The sequence below is a fragment of the Falco punctatus genome, assembly GCF_963210335.1.
Source record: "Falco punctatus genome assembly, chromosome: 3".
NCBI classification, from domain to species: Eukaryota; Metazoa; Chordata; class Aves; order Falconiformes; family Falconidae; genus Falco; species Falco punctatus.
The window spans coordinates 108,045,784-108,064,105 of record NC_137582.1 but is presented as its reverse complement, the minus strand read 5'-3'; the positions used below and the strand labels follow the sequence as shown (position 1 = coordinate 108,064,105).

The following is an 18,322-nucleotide window of genomic DNA, read 5'->3' as shown; positions in this document are numbered from 1 at the left end:
ACAGATGTAAACACATTTGGATGTGACTGTCAAAGCTTCCAGCTTTGTTGGACTGATAAAAAACCACTAAACGTTAGTAGCAGGAACTCGGTGGTTTTGATGGATGGAGCAAAGCTTTTTTTCCAGCCTCCTGCTGCACAGCAGATAATTGGTTGGATTCAGCTGAGCATGTTTTGCTGGGGCTGTTGCTGATCTGCTTGGGCTGATTTGTTCATTTTAACCTTCAGATGACTTTACTTGGCAGAACTGAATAGTCAGGTCTGGGTCAGCTCATGGCATGTTAACACAGCCTGCTGTCTGTCACCACGGCAGGGCTTAATTGGTGGCTGCTTTGTGAACTGCTTTGTGAAACGGAGGCGGGGGAGAAAAAGATCTTCCCTCTTCCTGGCTTCAAATCCTAGCGAAGTCATTGCAGATCCAGGCATTTGTGGGCTAATTCAGTGCTAAGATGTTGCGGTGAGATGGAGAGCAGGTTTAAGCTGGGAGCTTAATTACAATGTCGCATAGCTCTTGGTAGGCCTGTTTGGGCTGAAGTAGGGGGAGGCTTTGCCAGTGCTGTAATTCTGCCCTGCAGGGACATGCCAGCCTAAGGAAACTGGTCAGTGCAAGCTTGGCTGATGTTGGCTATGTCCTGTCAAACTTGCTTTATGGATAGACTTGCGTTTTCTGGCCTAGCGAAAAATCACAGAGGGTTTTGTTTTGCTTTGTTAGGTTTTTTTTTACCTGCAGGCTTAAGGGAGATATTTCCAGCATGCCCTAGGAGCTTTATTAAAACCCTTTGCTTAGTAGCCACCAGACCAATGAGTTGTGGCGGGTGTTAAAACACAAAAGGGGCATATTCTGTTATTTTGTCTGAATACTCATTGGGTTCACTGACCATTTAATTCCAGGCTTTTATCTTTTTGTAAACAAATAAAATTTTGAGTCCTATCAGTTAAGTGTCTAATAGAGAATAGAACCCTGTTAATAAACTAGACCACGAAGGAAACAGTGGAAGAAATAAACAACACACAAGTTAAAGGTGAAGGTCTAAGCACTCTCAGCAGTGCCTTCTAGCATTAAAATTTCATGCGTTGCTTCAAGGCTAAACTTCCTCTTTTCCTTCCCATTCCGAGCAATGCTAAAAACTGTCCTGAAGTGCCTAAAGAAATATTCTCTTCTCAAAGAGCATACTCGCCCTCTGCAAATAAATGTGCTGATAGGACTAAACTACTTGTATTTCCCTTCTCACCTTCCCTGGTATTGCAGTGAAGGAGTGTTTAACTGACTGGTTTGGTTTCCTTCCAGAAATTAGCTGTGCACTCGGGCATGGATTATGCCATCATGACAGGTGGTGATGTTGCCCCTATGGGGCGGGAAGGAGTTACTGCCATGCATAAACTCTTCGACTGGGCAAACACCAGTAGGAGAGGGTAAGTAGAGGTTCCTCTGAATCCTGAATTTTGTTTCTTGCTCAAAGTCGCTGCAACGATGTAGTTCGGACCCCTCATCTCTGGTTGTTATGGAGTGATACTCTCGCACTGATGAGGTGGCACTGACCAGGTATAACATCTCCTGAAGTTTTCCTAGAAAGGGTGAATTCTTGCTGCTCGGTAATATTTAAAGGGCTGAAAGCTTTTGCTCCCTCAAACTCTTCTTGTTTACTTCAGATCAGTCATAGCTTGACTCTCTGCAGATCTCACCAGGCAGGTAGAGAGGTACTGGCCACTCGAAGGCGGGGACACGTTTCTTTCAGAGTGATTAGTTTTCTGGCAGTAATTAGAAGACTTAGTACGAATGGAGATGCAACCAGGTGTTACGCTCTCTGGATATTATGTTCCCTGTTGTGATTGCTCAGATTTTAGACTCTGATAATGTTTTGATTCAGCTTCTTGTTTACTTTTGAGTCTCAAGCAGAAGCAGTGAATAGTAAGAAATAAAAGAGTAAGGGGAGGCAGGTGCTCAAAGCATTGACATTAGATAAGTGTAGAAGTCACTACTGTGCTTTTTCAGTCACCTTTAAAAGCAAACTTTTATCTGCAGAAAAGCATTTGTGTTGAGGCTAAACCTTGACTCCCTGATTTGTAAAAGTGTCTAGATAATTTTTTTGTACTAGTATAAATGGATTTTTGCAGTGCAGAGGTAGCTAAGAAGTTGCTTGTCCAGCCAGAATATTAAAACTCAATACAGAACTAGCAATGGGTGTCAGTTTGGGTTTTGTGCGGTTTTGATTGCAGGTCTTCCGTAAATGTGGCTAACTAGTGATTTATGTGTTCTTTGATTACTTTAGATAGGACATCGTCTCGCAGTGTCTGTTTTGATCCTTGATGCATTCATCTTCTTAATGTTTCTATTTCCCCTTTAAAAAAAACCAACCAAAAATATGCAGAGTCAATGTCCTAAGGATTTGAACTCTTTAAGCTTCTCCTACCCTGAGGAGATAGAGAAGGAAATGTGTAAAAATTTAAGTGAGATTAGAAAAAGCTGGAAGAGAGATGGATGAAGACTGCTGGATGCTTCCACTAAAGGTTTCTCTTCCACAGCGCTGCTTGGGTCTGAATTTATTCTCCGTCCCCAAAAACTTTGGTGCGTTTGAACTTCATACACTTCAGATAGACATCTTACAAAAGTCATGATCAAAAGTTACATGTGTCCATATACGTCAATATTTTAACCTCCAGTAACATTGAAGGGTTTATTCTGGATATCCAACAATGTTAGCTGTTCGTACTGTGTTGCCTTTATTAGCTGAAAGCTGTTGTGATAGAAGACTCTTCTCTGCAGAAACTGTAGCTGAGAATATTTTCAGAAAAGCTGGAGTTGAGTAAAAGATGTTAATAGGCCCTGAGATCCCTTGAAAGAAAGCTGGTTTTGAAGCTAGGCAAGAAGGTAATATAAGTTGTGACAGCTTTATGAGCAACTTGGTTCTGTTATTGATAAGCATCTTTATGCACTCTGTCTCTTGGGAAGAGCACTACCCTTGGGTTATAAGTGAACTTATTTTTGTGAATTATTCATTGACTTTATTAATTCACTTCTCCACAGGTAGTAAAACCATTACATTACTGCTAGTGTGGTTTGGAAAGGAAAAACCCCACAAAATAACAAAGCAAGTTGCAGGGGAGGACTCTGGTTTGAGGTTTCAGAATGGTATAAGGAGAAAAAAAAATGGCAGGAAAATGCCATTGTCACCAAGGTTTCTTGTATGTTTGTGTAGCTGTCTTGTGCCCTTGCGCACATTTCTCGAAGTATAAAGTAAGCACTCTCAGAAACATAGGGAGCAGGTCTAAGTTTCAGCTCTACAATCTAAAAGATCTCTTCCAGCTTGGCAGCAGCATGCTAACATGGCTAGATACAAGCCCCTTGCCATACCATGCCTGTGAAAACTCCCATCTTTATTTAAAAAAATTCTGGAGGAGGCTAAGGTTGTGTGCCCTGGAATCGCTTCTGAATAGCAGAAAACAAAACTCCAGGGGCGTGGAGTCAGATTTAAGGCATAAGGTGTCTTAAGCTAATACCTCGTTTTAACTGTTGGGGTGGGCCAAGTGTGTGCAACAGAAAAGTTGCTGTGGCTCAGCTGAGAAGCGTTGCCTTGAGAAAGGAATTCGCTTGTGTAATCCTTTGGGTTTACAACTGGTCATAGTTAATGGGTGCCTGGCAGTGGGACAAGAGAATCCTTGAGCCATTTGAGCCTCACTTACCTGTTACTGTGTAGTGCTTTCCTTTCACAGGCTCTTGCTATTCGTGGATGAAGCGGATGCGTTTTTGCGGAAGAGGGCAACGGTAAGTGCTTCCTCTGTGTGTGTTACCTCTGCATGCTGCCGAGTTAGTCAGCCAACAGCCTTCTTGTTTAACCTGATTAAGTAGCTTCAACCAGCAAAAGATTAAAACTGGCAGGTGCCTTATACTCACCTAATTAAATAAGTGATGCAGAGACAAGAAATTAGCATCTTGCAGCCAAATGGAATGAGCATCTCAAGACTGACTTGAGAATTCCTCCTTGCAAAAGATGGTTGACAATCTTTTTGGAGGTTTTGCAGGTGACTGGGCAGTAGGAAAGAAAGAGGCATATTTTGAAAACAGGAGAAGATTGTTCACGCTGCAGAGCTGGTATCCTGCTGCAGGGTTTGGTTTTTTGTCCCGACAGATACTTATCTTGGGAGTTTTCATAACAGAACTGCTTTTCACTATATTAACAAAGCTACACTAGCATCTTCCCCCATACGAATGATTTATGTTTTTGAAGTCACTATACTGTATTTTGAACCTGGACCTGCTACTTGAATCCCAATGGTCTATTTAGAGAGCTGTCCCTAGCAGATTATTTTGAATATGTGGAGTGAAGCCTCTGCTGTGACTTATTTTCCTGTACGTATCTTATTGGACTTCACAGCTAAAATAGTGTTGAGCAGGGAAAGCCACGTAGGTCAAAGGTTAGAACCTTGGGTTTGAAACCACAAGGATCCATTGAATGTCTGCGGGTAAATACTTAATCTCTGCTGGAAGCTTTAATTCTTAACCTTTTTCCTCAGTATATAAATTGATCCTTTTTTTCCAAGGTATTACAGTGCTTTGGATTCTACTATAATGCTTGACAATAACAGAACTGGCTTCATCAATAATGCTGCTTAAAGCTGTGACCTGTCTTAAGCAGCTGATCTTCTTTTGGATTTCATCTTTGCAGGAGAAAATCAGTGAGGATCTCAGAGCAACTCTAAATGCATTTCTGCACAGAACAGGGCAGCACAGCAACAAGTAAGTATTCAGTTTCAGCCTTTACAGCAGTTGGTATTTTGCTGAATTGAGGAAAGTCTGTAAAGAGTCTGTGGTGTGCAAATTGAAGTTGGAAATTGTGCTACTAAGGAGCTGAAAAAATCTGTGTAGAATATCCCCTTTTTGATTCATATACTGAATGTAGCTTGCTTGTGCTTTATCTTTTCCTGGGAATTAGAACTCAGAAGGGCTGTACGCAGGGTAGAGATCAGTGCTGGTAAAAAGGGTGTTCGTTTGGCCCACATGAACAGATGTGCAAAACTGAACTGCCCTTCAGGACTACAATTCCCTTACATATGATACGTGGTGGCGAGCAGTTCCCTTTATATGTCCTCCATACGGTGTGAGGCTCCCTTCCAGCACTGTAGGGAGATTGTTTCCTGAAACAGGGATGTACTTGGTCGTCTTGATTGTTTTAATGAGTATGTTTTCTTTCTTGGTAAGTTACTGTTATTTATACAAGGATAGTATTGGGCCCGTGAAAATCAGGACCGCAAAAGAGAATGCGGGGTTGATATTGGCTTGATGTTTCATGATCTCTTTAAAACTGCTTCAGCTGCTGCTTTGAGCTGCTCTTTTTCTCCAGTGCTTTGGTGGCCTTTCCCGTGTTGTGCGTGTGTGTGTGGTGGGGGTGGGTTTGAAACTTCAGGCAAACGAGCGTAAATCCAACTCCATTTCTTTGGCATGAGCTGTCTGCTCAGTACGGCTGCGCGCAACGTTGTGCGCCAGTGTAGGAATCCCTGAGCTGTTTCCTTCGTGGCTGCTAATAGATTTACTAAGCATAGCTGATGGCAGGGCTGGCCTGACAGATGTGTGCATGTGTGTGAATTTCATGGCCAATCCATCCATGTTTATTTCATCACGCTAATGTGAACTTTCTGTAGAGCACTGCTCAGTTTAACACGAGCCATTTCCTGGCTCTCATAAGAGAGGTGACCTTTCCTTGACTTTTTTCAAATAGTCTTTAATTTGTTTTGTTGGGTTTTTTTTGCGTGTGAACTTTACTTAGTTGTTAAAATTCTTTTACAAAGAAATTGAGCCAAGAAAAGCTGTCTCTGTCTGTGGGAAGGTGAGTTTCTCAGTGATGAACTGCTCCCTTAGTAAGGTTGTAATGAAACACCTGTTAGAGTAACCTCGTGACATTGAAATAAATATTCTAGAAGGTCATTGTTCACAGGACAACAGCGGGGCATTTTCTGTCCTTGGGGTCTCTCTTGAACTCTTTAAAACCAATGCAGTAACTGTTAGTTGCTTGTATGTACCTTTATTTGTCACGGGGAGGTGCCTTGAAAGGTGTGCCCTTCTGAATTTAGTAGCTTGCTTCTGAGCCTGCAAGATCCTTGGTTTTCTCTTTGGGATCATAGCAAGTGTCTTCTGAAATGATACACAGAATTGCACTATAAATGCCAAGTTGAGTATTGTTAAACAATGTTGTACTACTGTTTAGGAGAAGAAATATATATTGGGTAAATACATATGTTCTGCGGGACCCAGAGCAAACGGTGCTTAAGATAAAAATAGTTTTCCAAGGTGAAAAATGTAGATATCCTGAGCTCCTAGATGATGTCTAAAAATGTCTCTTGCCCTGTACCTGCAAAGATGCTGAAGATGTTTAGGTGGAACTGTAGACCTTTATTAAGAATAATAGTGTGTATGTTTCAGCTTTAGATGGTTCCCCTTTTTCTGGGAAGTAGTCTTTTTTTTCCAGACTTGTAATGTCTTCATCTCCGTGGATGTGGCTAAGTTATGTTTTCAACCGGATTTAAAATTGCACTGCAAGGGAGTGACTGGTGGGGGGTGGTGAGGGGACAGTTCTTCCCCCTGATGTTAAATCGCCGTAGCAGAGCTCTGGGCTTGCTTGGTGGGTGCTGGTGGGTGCTGTGCCTCTGCTCAAAACAATCGGGCTGTCGTTTTGTCAGATGTTGAATTCAACCCTAATTTAAGCTGTGAGCTGTGCTAGGAGACTGAACACGTCCGTGTGATTCACACACTGCTTTTTACTTCTGAATAGCCTTATTGCTGCTTGGGGCAATAAGGAGCCCTGTATCCGTGAGCTGGAGTTTACTTGAATGTCTAATAGTGCGTGTAAATGTAGCTGTTTTGGTGAGACCCTGAGGAGTACTGTTACTTTACCAGTGAATTGTCATCAACATAGCCAAGTATTGTGAACTGGTGCCTTAAACTTTCCCCCCAAAGAACTTTCTGAATCTTCTTGCTGGGTAACTGACTGTGCCTGCATCTCTTGCTCATTTATATCGCTTTCATGGTAGAAAAGGCCTGAATATCAGGTTGTGTCAGTCCTTTATCCAAGCTGTGTTTCTGCAGGGTTTTGGGGGAACTCCTTGTTGGTCGAAAAGGAACAGTTTCATGCCTGTGTGGCTCTTGGGTTGGCAAAGTTACTGTCAGATATGACAGCCGAGAACACGGCACCCTGTAGACTAGGATTTAAATAGACTGCAAGAATGTCAATATTCCAATAGCTGTGGTTAAAAGCCCATTTCAAATTATAATGCACTGTTAAGCTAGTATCATCAATTAAACCATTAAAGTAGAACTGGCAAGGGGAGGAAGCACCGTTAAAAAGCAAAAGAAAAGGCTTCTGGCTTCAGAATGCTGCAGGAGAGAGCAGGACCTGGAAGCTGGCACATCTGTCCATGGAGCAAAACTTGGTAACAACAAACCAGCTTTGTTTTATGGTACCAATTGTGAATGCATCTCCTTCTGCACACATTTAGTTGGTAGCAGGAATGTGTTGTCAGACTTCCTTGAAGGAAACCAGTCAGCTTTTTCCGGCTGCAGAATGACCGTTGTGTACGCGGACCCTGCAGTGGTACGCTCCCCTTGTTCTCGGGGCAGGATGAGTCCATTCAATGCTCTGCAGCTCGTTGAGCAGGCTGAGGCTTCAGTATTGCTGTTGGCTTTCGCTTCGACAGCCATTCCTACCTTCAGAGCAGGACTAAGACTGCCCCTCATGATTCTAGGGTGCTGGTGCAGTCAGCAGCTTGAAGTCAGTTCCCCAAACTGGGATTTAAACTGGAGATATGTACGTGCCAGAGAACGTCTCTCCATGTTGTCCAGCCTTGTCGTGAAGTTTCAGATTTAGAGGTCTCTGGGAGGTTCTACTCTTGCTAAATGTTTGTGACATTCCTGACTTGAGGGAAATTGTGGATAAAGTGATAAATGAGGCTTCCATTGCAAGGGTAAGCTGGGGAAGGCTGATGTTGGAAGCCGAAGTACTGAGCCAAATGCGTTTCAGTTCACAGTAGCTTAAACTGCACTGCATTTTAGTATGTCGCTGGAAATGCTGTTACAAAGCTGTTTCTAAGGAATCTTTAGACATGGCAGGTGATGAAATGCCTTTGATACTGGCCATGGCAGTTCCCAATGTTCAGACTGGTTCATTGATTTTTAATGTTATTTTTATGGGGTTTTCAGTCTTTCCTCTGTTGTTTCGTACTTCCAGGTTCATGCTTGTTTTAGCAAGCAACCAGCCTGAGCAGTTTGATTGGGCTATCAATGACCGAATAGATGAAATGGTGAACTTTGATCTTCCTCAGCTAGAAGAACGGGAGCGGCTTGTGAGAATGTATTTTGATAGGCACGTCTTGAAGCCAGCCACAGAGGGTAAACAGTGAGTATCCCTGCAGAACTCTCCCACCGCACAGGATTCTCTTTCTTTTATTGTTTTTCCTTCACCTCCTTTTCTGTGTGTTCTGTCACGCCATCTATAAACTCACTTTAAACAAGTAGTACAGATAAGACTTGGAGAGGTGCCTCTTGCTGTCCTGTTATGGGATGAGATGCCATCCTAGAATTTCGTGCCGTGGTTTGTTGTGCCCTTAAAATTTAGGAGACCAGTTACTGCACTGGAGGCAGTAATGCAAGTAGGAACACTGTTGGAACTCCTCATGTCCAAGCACTTGTCTTTGCTTGGCTTAACAGAGACAAATCAGACCAAGTGACTTGCTTCCTTGTGAGCTGTGCAGTCTTGCACTTTTTTGGTCTTAATCCAGGTACGTACGTTTCTTTGTGCCACAAAATCAGGCTTCTGGGCCCGGGAGAACAACTTCTGTATTCAGACTGGATCTTTCTACAGAGATTGATCCGATCTGATCTTTGATTTCATTGTAAGTGTTGCTCTTTACAAAGCCTGTCTCTGACTCCCTCACCCTCCTGCCCTGTCATGTGGCTACCTGTAAACTAATCCTTGTTCTTCTGCTTTTTAGACGTTTGAAGCTGGCCCAGTTTGACTATGGGAAAAAATGCTCGGAGATTGCGAGGTTGACAGAGGGTATGTCTGGCAGAGAGATCTCTCAGCTTGCTGTGGCGTGGCAGGTAATTAAGGCTTTGATCACTGGGCTTCTTGGTTCATTTTCCCTTTCTGGAAGGTTTTTGTCTTTGGTCTTGGAGTCTCAGATCTTAGTCTCACTGTGGAAGTTTCATTATGTCCATGTGGTGGTACTAAGAATGCTGCTAGCTCTGGGGCAGGTGTCAATATCGGTGTAATTCCTTGTCTCGTAAGTAGGAACAGTTTTTTATAATCACTAATGGGAAAGTCCTTACTGAATTTAAGTACAGCAGGTGAATTAGGAATGGGTTTAGGTAAATTATGCTGGCCATTGCTCGTGTTCCAGCTCAAGAAGCTCAACAGAAGAGGTGCCTGACGTCGTTGGCCATAGGTATGACAGCTTTAGGGCACTAAAACATCCTTCTGACCTGCTTTGTTCTAAACACTCTTTTAACACAACTTAAGTAATGGAAGGAACTAAACTAACTGGAAAATGGAGCTGAAAAGCCTAGGTACTTCTATGTGCATGGCACCTGTATAGAAGTAAGAAATGCAGTCACTTTGAGTACAATTGTTCACATGCTCAGCAACCTTAAGCACTTTTTTTAATCAGGTTTCACCTTGTTTTGTCACAGCTGCTGGTTTCTTACTAGATTGTGTATATATAAACTAACCTAGTAATATCAATTTAAGGAATGTGCTCCAAATTGTATGTCGTGTAACTTACATTAGTAAGTTACCAAACCAAAGTTGTTTGTTGTTTGGGTTTTGTAATTTAGTTTAGCCGTTCACAAACATTTTATAAAGTTTGGGCATTTCATTCCTCCTCCTATTTTTTTGCCTTTTTAAGGTAGAGAAGGTATTTATCCTTTCTAACCTATTGAACTGGAGGATTCATGAGTTGAGGTCCAGAGCAGCCGTTTGAGTGCTGTTAGTCCTTATTTTATTCTCTGTATGTTAGCACACAGCTGGTTAATTTTAGTATGTGAATTTTGTGTTCTCGAAAGATATTTCAAAACATGTGCTGTCATCTGAAGATGTATATAAAGCTTTATTTTTAACTTGCTTCTGTTCTCTAACTGCCTGAAAACATACCGGATTAGTACTGTTACCAGTTCAGTCAAGAAGCTTAGCAAGATGCTTGACAAGTATTTGAGACTGCGAGATGTGGCCCGTGTTGATGGGTGTTAGGTGGCCTGCCAGGGTGACCGGTTAGCACGTGGTCAGACACCATGCTGGAGAGCTGACAGGTTGAAGGAAGGACCAGAATCTGGGCCATTCTGCCTTTCACAGAGCCAGCAGATCATGGCTTCACGTCTTCCAATACTTTTTGTGGGCTTCTGATTCTGAAACCCAGGATAAAGACCTAAACTCAGTGATGGTGACGTGGGAGAGAAAGCAGACCACTAACTGTCATCTAACTTCTTTGTTTCTCTTCGTTTAGAAGAGAACCTCGCTACCCATGTATGTGGAAGGCTTTGCTGCCAGGCATTTCCTGTAACAAAAAAAAAAAAAAAGATAAATGACCCTTTGCTTTTTATCAGCTTTGCTTTTTATCACCCTTTATCTCCTAGCTTGTCATTACTCCCTGGGAATGACCTCAGTTTTTATCATTTATCCTTTAAGTGATCTTGAAGGAAGGGAAAGGTGGGGGTGACTAATTCCTTAGTGTTGTTGCTCTGATTGCTTATTTTAAAATGTACCTTATAGCACCAGAACTATTAACAAGGTTCTACGTAAAATTGCAGCAGGAGGTTATGTTCCTTTCTGCTGTCATAAAACAGTCAAAGGGCTTTAAAAAAAAATGCAGGAGAGGATGGGCAAAACGCTATGAATTGCTTGAAGCTGCAAGAAGCTTCATCTGTGTCAAAATCAAAGTTGTTGGTGTTCTGGAACAGGGGACTTCATATTTTACCCTTTTTGATCAGGAAAGGAAGCGTGATGTGTCATGGTCAGTGTTAAAATAGCACAGTTTTTTTGCAGCTAGTGGCCAGGCAAGGGACTTCTTTCCTCGGGAGATGTCTGGGTGGATACAGTTCACTAGCAGGTTTGTGAGGGCGTCTGAACAGGGGTAAGATTTCTGTATGGGACGCTGCCCTGGGAGCTGCCTGCCAGAGCTGCTGATCCGAAGTGCTGCTGCAGGATCCTTTTTCAGTCCTTGGGTCACGGAGGTTGGAGCTGTAACTGGCTGGCGCTTGGCTAGAGCTTTACAGAAGGCTGCGTGTCTGCTGGGTTTGGCTCACTGACTTTTGTCTGTGGCAAGATGTATTAACACCTGCCTTTGTTTTTTCCTAGCGCTTCAGTAGCTGTGGTTAAAGGCCTTTCTGCCAGCAGATGTTTTAAGGACTCTTAACCCAAGTTGATCTTGAATGGTATTGGTGTTTTGGGGCCTGGGTCGGCGCTAACTGCTCGTTATAGGTAGCTCTGCAGCTGATACAATGCGCTCTCCTATCAGGCATTTCCACTGTGCTGGTACACCTCTGTCTATGGCTGTACTATGAACTGGGTCAGGGAGCTGATCAGAATTAAAAATAGCTTGGCAAGACAAGTTAACTGCATAGCTGCACTGGTGTCTGGGCAATCTGGGGTGTGTCAGGGCTATGCAAACCCAGGTAACTGGCTCAAGAAAATGCTTGTCACGCATTCCTCAGCTGGATGCAACAGCTGTAAGGTGGTTGTATACTATGGACAGGGCTGTTAACTCTTGATCTGGTCATCTTTTAAACTCCTGTATGACTGAACTTATGCTTCAGGGTGCTGCTTGCCAAAGATGGCTGATCTGGGAAGTGACCTGATGTGAGCAGCACCTTTGTGAACACCCACCTGAATTTTAATCAGTTTGCAAGGTACAATTTTGTCTCCCTTGGATGTGCGGAGCTATAAGGAAGCTATAAAAGGACTTAACCTGAGGGTTTAGGGAGCCTCTTGTGACACTAGTTAAGGTGAACATCTGGACTTCCTACTCAGTTTCCTACTTGCAGTTGGTTCCCCGCCCCCCCGCCTCTCTCCACACAAAGCATTATGTCAGGTTAACAACATAGGCAGGAAGAGTTTGAGATGATGTACAAGTTGAGAAGATGAAGGGCAGGAAGAGCTGAGAAAAGGGAAAACCAAGGTGTCTCCCTTGCCAGTTTTGCCAATATTGCTTTTAACAAAAACATCTCTGTTAAGCCTGAGCGATAGCTGCAGCTTTCATAGAATGAATTCCCCTATAAAGCTGGTCTTGAAATTGCTTGGCTGTCATCTACATGGAGTTCTAGTTCACTGTTGTTCCAGTCTGGCTGAGTTTGTCCTGAATTTACCAAACAGCAAAAATAAGGCGCAGGAAAGCAGAGGGTGTAACCTCTAGCACTGGGAAAAATTGTGCTGTCTGGCACAGCTAATAGTCTGCATGCTAGAAATGCACTCTAATCTGTTCTGCAGAAGGCTGAGCATTCCTTTTTGTCCTTGTGCTTTTCCATTCCTCATATCTAATCCTTCATGAGTACAGCATGGATTAGATGCGTTTGTACACTTCAAAATTCCCTTCAGATCTGTTTATAGTAACATGCAGACTTTCTAGTTCTGCGTGCTGTACTTAAACCTATTGATACGCTTTGAATAAAATGTCAAAAAAGCAACCTTTCGCTATTCCAAGCTGTAGTCTCTAGAAAATGGTTCTGGCAACACTTCAAGAGAATTCCCAGGAGTTTTATGTCCCAGTGTTAATGACAGAGGTGAGCTTCCTATCATTTCTTTGCCTTTTGTGCCACTGACATAAATACCTTTTTGCTCCCTGAACCCTTTTTATATTTTAAAAGTATCATCTGCCTGACCAGGTTATGGGAAGAATTTAACATTTCTGTAGTGGTTGTGCTGAAGGACATTATAAGTAAGTGGGGGGTGGGGGGTGCTTGTGTTTTGGGGTTTTGAGCAGGCTGTTTTCATTGTAAATGTGATTCAAAAGATACAGATTAGTTTGGTCAAGTTAAAATAAACCATGGTTCTTGGCTGAAATGAAATATTAGGTCATCTGGGCTGGACTGGTCATCTGTGCTCCATTCCTCTACTTGCCCCCTGAATATTTTGTGTTCAGATTATTTCATAATTGGATTTGAGTTATAAAACAGGAATAGTTGCACTGGAAAAAATGGGTTAAAATTTGACCATGCAGAAGGAAGGCAGAGGTATGCATATAAATGAAGCTCAGTACCACTTTTGTGTGTGTGCAAGCTACTCCCAGAAGGGACAGCTGCTTCTCCCATTTGCTTTCTTGACAGCTAGGGCCTGAGGCTTTCTATAAATAGAAAGTCATTGAGAAAATCAACAGAGCGTGAACTGCACAGCTTTGCAGGAGTTTCCACAGTTGAATTTATGGTCTATGCAGTAGCAGGGAGGAAGGGAAAACATCCTCTCTATTCTGTGGAGGCACATAACGCACATCCCAGGAAAGCACTTACTCCATTTTAAACCACGAAATCCTCCTGGCTGGAGGGCTTTATTGACAAAAGGATGCTGGCTTGTTTGAGCTTTAAGTCCCCAATCATATCCTGCAAAAAAAATACTAAAAAAAAATGAAAAAAAAAAGAGGGGGGAATGGGTGGGTTATGGGAGTGAGAGAGATATACAGAGAGGAGACTTCAACTGAACAGAACCTTTCCACTCTGCCTGTCTTAGAGCAGTGAGAGAAGACGGGTCATGTCGTGATACATGTTGTATGAATAGTTGTGGCAGCGGGCAGTTTATGGGTGCAGGGCTCTGCTGGTGGTTGTGGGCAGTAGCTGCCTCGCTGTGTTCAGGGTGCCTCCTGCTCGGGTGTCGACTACAGAGCACGGGTGCCTTTATGCAAAGTGAATTCTCTATTTGCAGACCATCTATCCCTCTGCAGTCCTTGCCTGCAGCCAGTGTTTACTCCTAACTTGAAGTATGAGTGTTAGCCTCACTTGTCACTCCTGCCTTAAGGTAGGATTACAAAGGCTTTGCACAGGGAAGGATTTGATTTGGCGCTTCTTGCAGCAAAAATCGGCGCCTGCCAGCTCTGTGGTTACATGTGGTTTGTGCAGCGAGACCTCTTGTGATCTGACAGGTCCTCCAAAAAGGGCTACCAAGTAAGGGCTGGAAAGCAGGCTAGATGAGGCTGGACACCAACTTGGGTAACCTATTGCTCATTTCTTGAAATAATTATCCTTCCTGCAGTGAGGTAGCACCAATCTCACAGGCAGGTATGATCTGCTGTAGTGGGCTAGTCAGCGCTGTGATGATACTGTGCGGTGCAGCAGCTTACTTGGTGGGACAGAAGACAAACCCCAGGCATCGTTGGACAGTGGGTGCAGAAAATGATCGCACCATAACTTCTTTCTGTGGCGCTTTTGCGGTAAACCTTGTTGCACGCGGTATAATTGATGTTTTGCGCCGCTGATGATTTATGGAGCCTGTATGTAATACCTTAGAAGCACACTTCAGCCTGTCATGAAAGCCAACGTTTGTATTCCAAACTGGGACCTTGGGGAACACCCTGCAGACAGAAGGGCTGGCATGTGACAATCCATGATGTGATGGCTCAGTGGAAGGAGAGCATTGTGTGAGCTGAAGTTTGGGACTCTTTGGGGCAGGTGACATGGGTGTGAGAAGCTGGAGGGCATCCCACCCCGATCAGTGTCAAGCTCCCTCGCTAGCGTAGCTGTACAGGGAGCCACGGTGCTGAGCCGCATACAGGAGCGCTTGCATAGGGAGTAACCAGATTTAGAAATCTGTAGCTTAGAGTTGGTTTGTTACCTTGGAGATGGGTACAGCTAACAGTGTAAGCATCCTTCCCTTCCTTGGAGGGTACGGCTGCTCGTGTTGTCATCTGCAAAATGTCCAGCAGTGGAGTCCTAGCTGTCCTAGGACAAAAGTAACAATCCTTTCGCTGCAGCTGAAGAGACATGGCACCCGGTCTAAGGGTGGTCCTAAGCTGCCACCAGAAATATTGTGGGATGTTTGGTAAGGATGTCAGTAGTTTCCAGCCCTTTCTGCAAGGAACTGTAATCAAATTTGTAACTGCCTATCCAAGTAGCCGCAGGACCAAGTGTTAATTTACCAAGCAGAGGTGAAGAGTCAGGAGTTGGGGTATGAATGGAGGAGGGAGAAAAGGGAATGTCCCACGGGAAGGTGGGTATGGGGTGGGAGCTGAGCTGGCACAGAAGTGACGCAGGGGAGATTCCTAGCAGAACACGTAAAAGCAAGGTTAGTACGCATTGGACATCACTGTAGAGATGCCACATTGCCCATATTCACTCTAGCACTGATGTCAGTTCTCCTGTGTAAGTGTTGAAAACATTTTCTGTTGTCTTGGATGGAGTCATTCAATCACCGTATGCACCTATTACTCTTTACCTTATTGCCTTCGTGCGTGCAGCACTTTTAAAGCAGGAGAGGAAATTTAAACAAGCGAAGTGTGACTTCAGCCTAACCATACCGGCAGTGTTCAGCATTAGGAACCTGTGGCCCTGTCTCTTCCAAACGCAAAGATTCTCCTCCCAGGAAGTCAGAGGCAGGTAGGCAAAGGTGCTTGTTACTAGCTCAGAGACAAAGGCTTTAGCATAGCTGTGAACGCTTCTCTGTGCTTGGGCAGTTGGTGTGTTTCAGTCCCTGGTACAACTGCATCAAGGAAAAAACTTTCTGATGGCGATAGGCCAGATTGCTCTGGGTACCACTTCACTGATCCTAGGAGTTGCCATCACTAACTTATGTCACTTCTGCCTTTGCCTCTCCAGGCTGCAGCTTATGCATCGGAGGATGGTGTTCTTACAGAGGCCATGATCGATGCCCGGGTAGCTGATGCTGTGCAGCAACACAAACAGAAGATGGAGTGGCTGAAAACAGAGGATGTTGAAGCAAGCAAAGGGACTGACAGAAACCCACTCTTGCCTTTCCCCAAAGGAAGCCCGGTGTGAGAAGCCTGCAGGCTTCGGACCAGCATGTGTGGGGAGGCAGGCCTGGGAGAAAGCTGGGAGAGTCTTTTGGGCAAATGCTTGGTGGAATTGTGTTGAGAGAAATATGTCCATTGGTGCAAGGGAGGGGGTGCTGCCTCAGTCTGCCTTTGATTTCGTGTTTTTAAAGTGCACCAAAACCCAAAATGGTTTAAGTGAGGCAGAAGCAACTGCATTAAAGGACCCCCTTGCTGAAATACCCTCGACTGTGTTGGTCTGTATGGCCTGTCTTGCTGGAGGCCGCAACTCCAAATCCTTTTCAGCCACTTGACACTGTTCTGGAGTGCCTCAGTGACGTGGGCTGACCTGTCTGAGCCTACTACTCCTGTATATTTAACTTTGTAGGGTTTATGTTCCAGCAGAGATTTGTCACCTTATTTTCCACAGATCCTGCCTGTGACATACCTCCTTGGTCACATCGCTGTGGCATCGCTCCTTGCTCCCTTGTTGTTTCCTTTTCACAGCCTTAGGGTGGGATTTGTGTTACAGAGGTGTGTTTGGTGTGGTTCGCAGCTGCACCTAGTTAGCTTGCAGTCAACACTTAGGTGAAGCAACAGCTGTGCAATAGGTTGCCTGGTAAGTGTTGGGACTTTCCTCGGGATGTGGCTACACCTGCTGGTATCTGGCTGCTGCCTTTTATCTTCCCTGTGCTTGAGTCTTGTTGGAAGATGGCTGGGGAGCCAGCTTGCACTGGTACCCTGGAAGGGACTGAAAGCTCTGGAGCACGACTCCTAATTGTTCCAAGCTTGGGAGCTCTTATGCCCCTGCAGTGCAGCGTTGTAGAGTAACTGCACACACGCCCTGGATCACAGCAGGTTATCAGAACAGTGGAGCAGCTGGCATTGCCTATAGCACAGCCTTGAAAGCCCCGCTCAGGATGCTGGGCAGACCTTCAGACACTGCTCAACTGCAGCAGGAACCGCTGCTTCCCAGGTTCCAGCGTGTCTCTTCTGACTGTACAGCCCATAATGCCCCGTTTGTGTTCCTCGGGCAGGTGCTCAGTGCTGCTGCTAGTCTTGAGCAGCCCTAGGTATTTTTTCCCCAGGTAAATCCTCCCTCCCTTTAAGGAGGCGAGTAGGCAAGGCTCAGTCTCTGGCATACGGGTGGCAGCATGGTCTGAGAAGAGAGAGGGAGGGATGAGGCGGGCATATTTACTGCTGCTGTCGAGCCCCTCTTGTTACCTGGGTCTTCTGCTGCATTTCTGGAACGGCTGAGACGTGTGCCATTGCTAAGCGCTGAACGCAAGCCTGTGTCTTCATCAGGTGACATTTATTCTGTCTGTGGGCCTGTAAGAGGTCAGAAAGTCTTGATTTTTTTTTTTATTATTTTTTTCTGAGTTTGAACTGGATTTGAACTCTGCACTGTGCTCCAAGTCGCCTTCTGTAACTACACTGAGCAAACACATTTGCCTGACCTAGATCTGTGCCCTTGAGTACCTTGCTGAGATGTTCTTCTCCAACAGGAACTGACAGGACTCTCTGCTTTGTCCATTTCACTGGTGGTTGTTACTGGGCTTTGAGAGATGCACCCTGACAAGAGCTGGTGGGCATGGGAGTGGAACAGGGCTGGTCCCCAGGGTCCCCAGAACGGGCAGCCTGGCGGGACACCAGGTAAGAAAGAATTCTTGAGTCTGCAAACCTTCGCTGGCTTGGGCTGCTGCCTTCTCTCAAAAGAGTTCTCTGAACCGTTCCCCTGGATGCCAAGGGAGAATTCAAAGATGCATTTTAGAAGCTGCTCCTTTGGTCAGGACAGTGGTCCGCAGCAGTAACGTGTGCCCAGCCCCGCGTACCCCGCTAACACTGGTTGCAAGGTACGTCACTGTGGGAATCATCCTGCGCAGGAAAGGGAGGAATCGCTGCACAAACTGCAACTGCATGCTTTATGTTCTGAACGACTGAAACTTGAATACCTTTTTTTTTTTTTACATACACCCCTTCAGCCCTAGGTGTAATTGTCCTTTAGTCCGCTGATTAATTTACTGGAGGATTAGCTGTTCTAGGCTTTCCCCTTCCTGTTTCGATTTTACTAGATTTATATTTCTGTTAAGCCCCGAGAGATGGCAGGGAGCTAAGCAGAGCTGTTCTCTGCTAAAAAAAAACTTGCTAATGAATTACGTGAGAGAGCAGTCTGATTCTGTGCGATTCAAAGCTGTAATTGTGACATAGACCTTCAGTACTTCGATAATCATCTCCATGAAGCCCAAAAGGAGCTAGGGGGAAGGGAAAGGTGCTTCGTGTTGTCCTTCTGCTGTCTGATGGCGCTTTTGCCGATAGCTGGGAAGAGAACCTCCTGTAAAGCTGGGGGAAAGACAGCAGTTGGTGGCTCGGCTGTT

The 18,322-nt window shown here is 44.6% G+C and overlaps 1 protein-coding gene across 1 annotated transcript in view; it reads left to right on the top strand.

Annotated features, from left to right (window-relative positions):
• Positions 1-16,187, top strand: part of LOC308060671 (ATPase family AAA domain-containing protein 3) — a 28,676-nt gene extending 12,489 nt beyond the window's left edge. Inside the window, exons 11-16 of the mRNA XM_080379672.1 lie at positions 1,288-1,412; positions 3,711-3,762; positions 4,664-4,734; positions 8,216-8,383; positions 8,979-9,087; positions 15,775-16,187. Coding sequence (XP_080235798.1) covers positions 1,288-1,412; positions 3,711-3,762; positions 4,664-4,734; positions 8,216-8,383; positions 8,979-9,087; positions 15,775-15,954 — 705 coding nt within the window. The 3' untranslated portion in view covers positions 15,955-16,187. The remainder of the gene's footprint in view (positions 1-1,287; positions 1,413-3,710; positions 3,763-4,663; positions 4,735-8,215; positions 8,384-8,978; positions 9,088-15,774) is intronic.
• Positions 16,188-18,322: the final 2,135 nt, after the last annotated feature.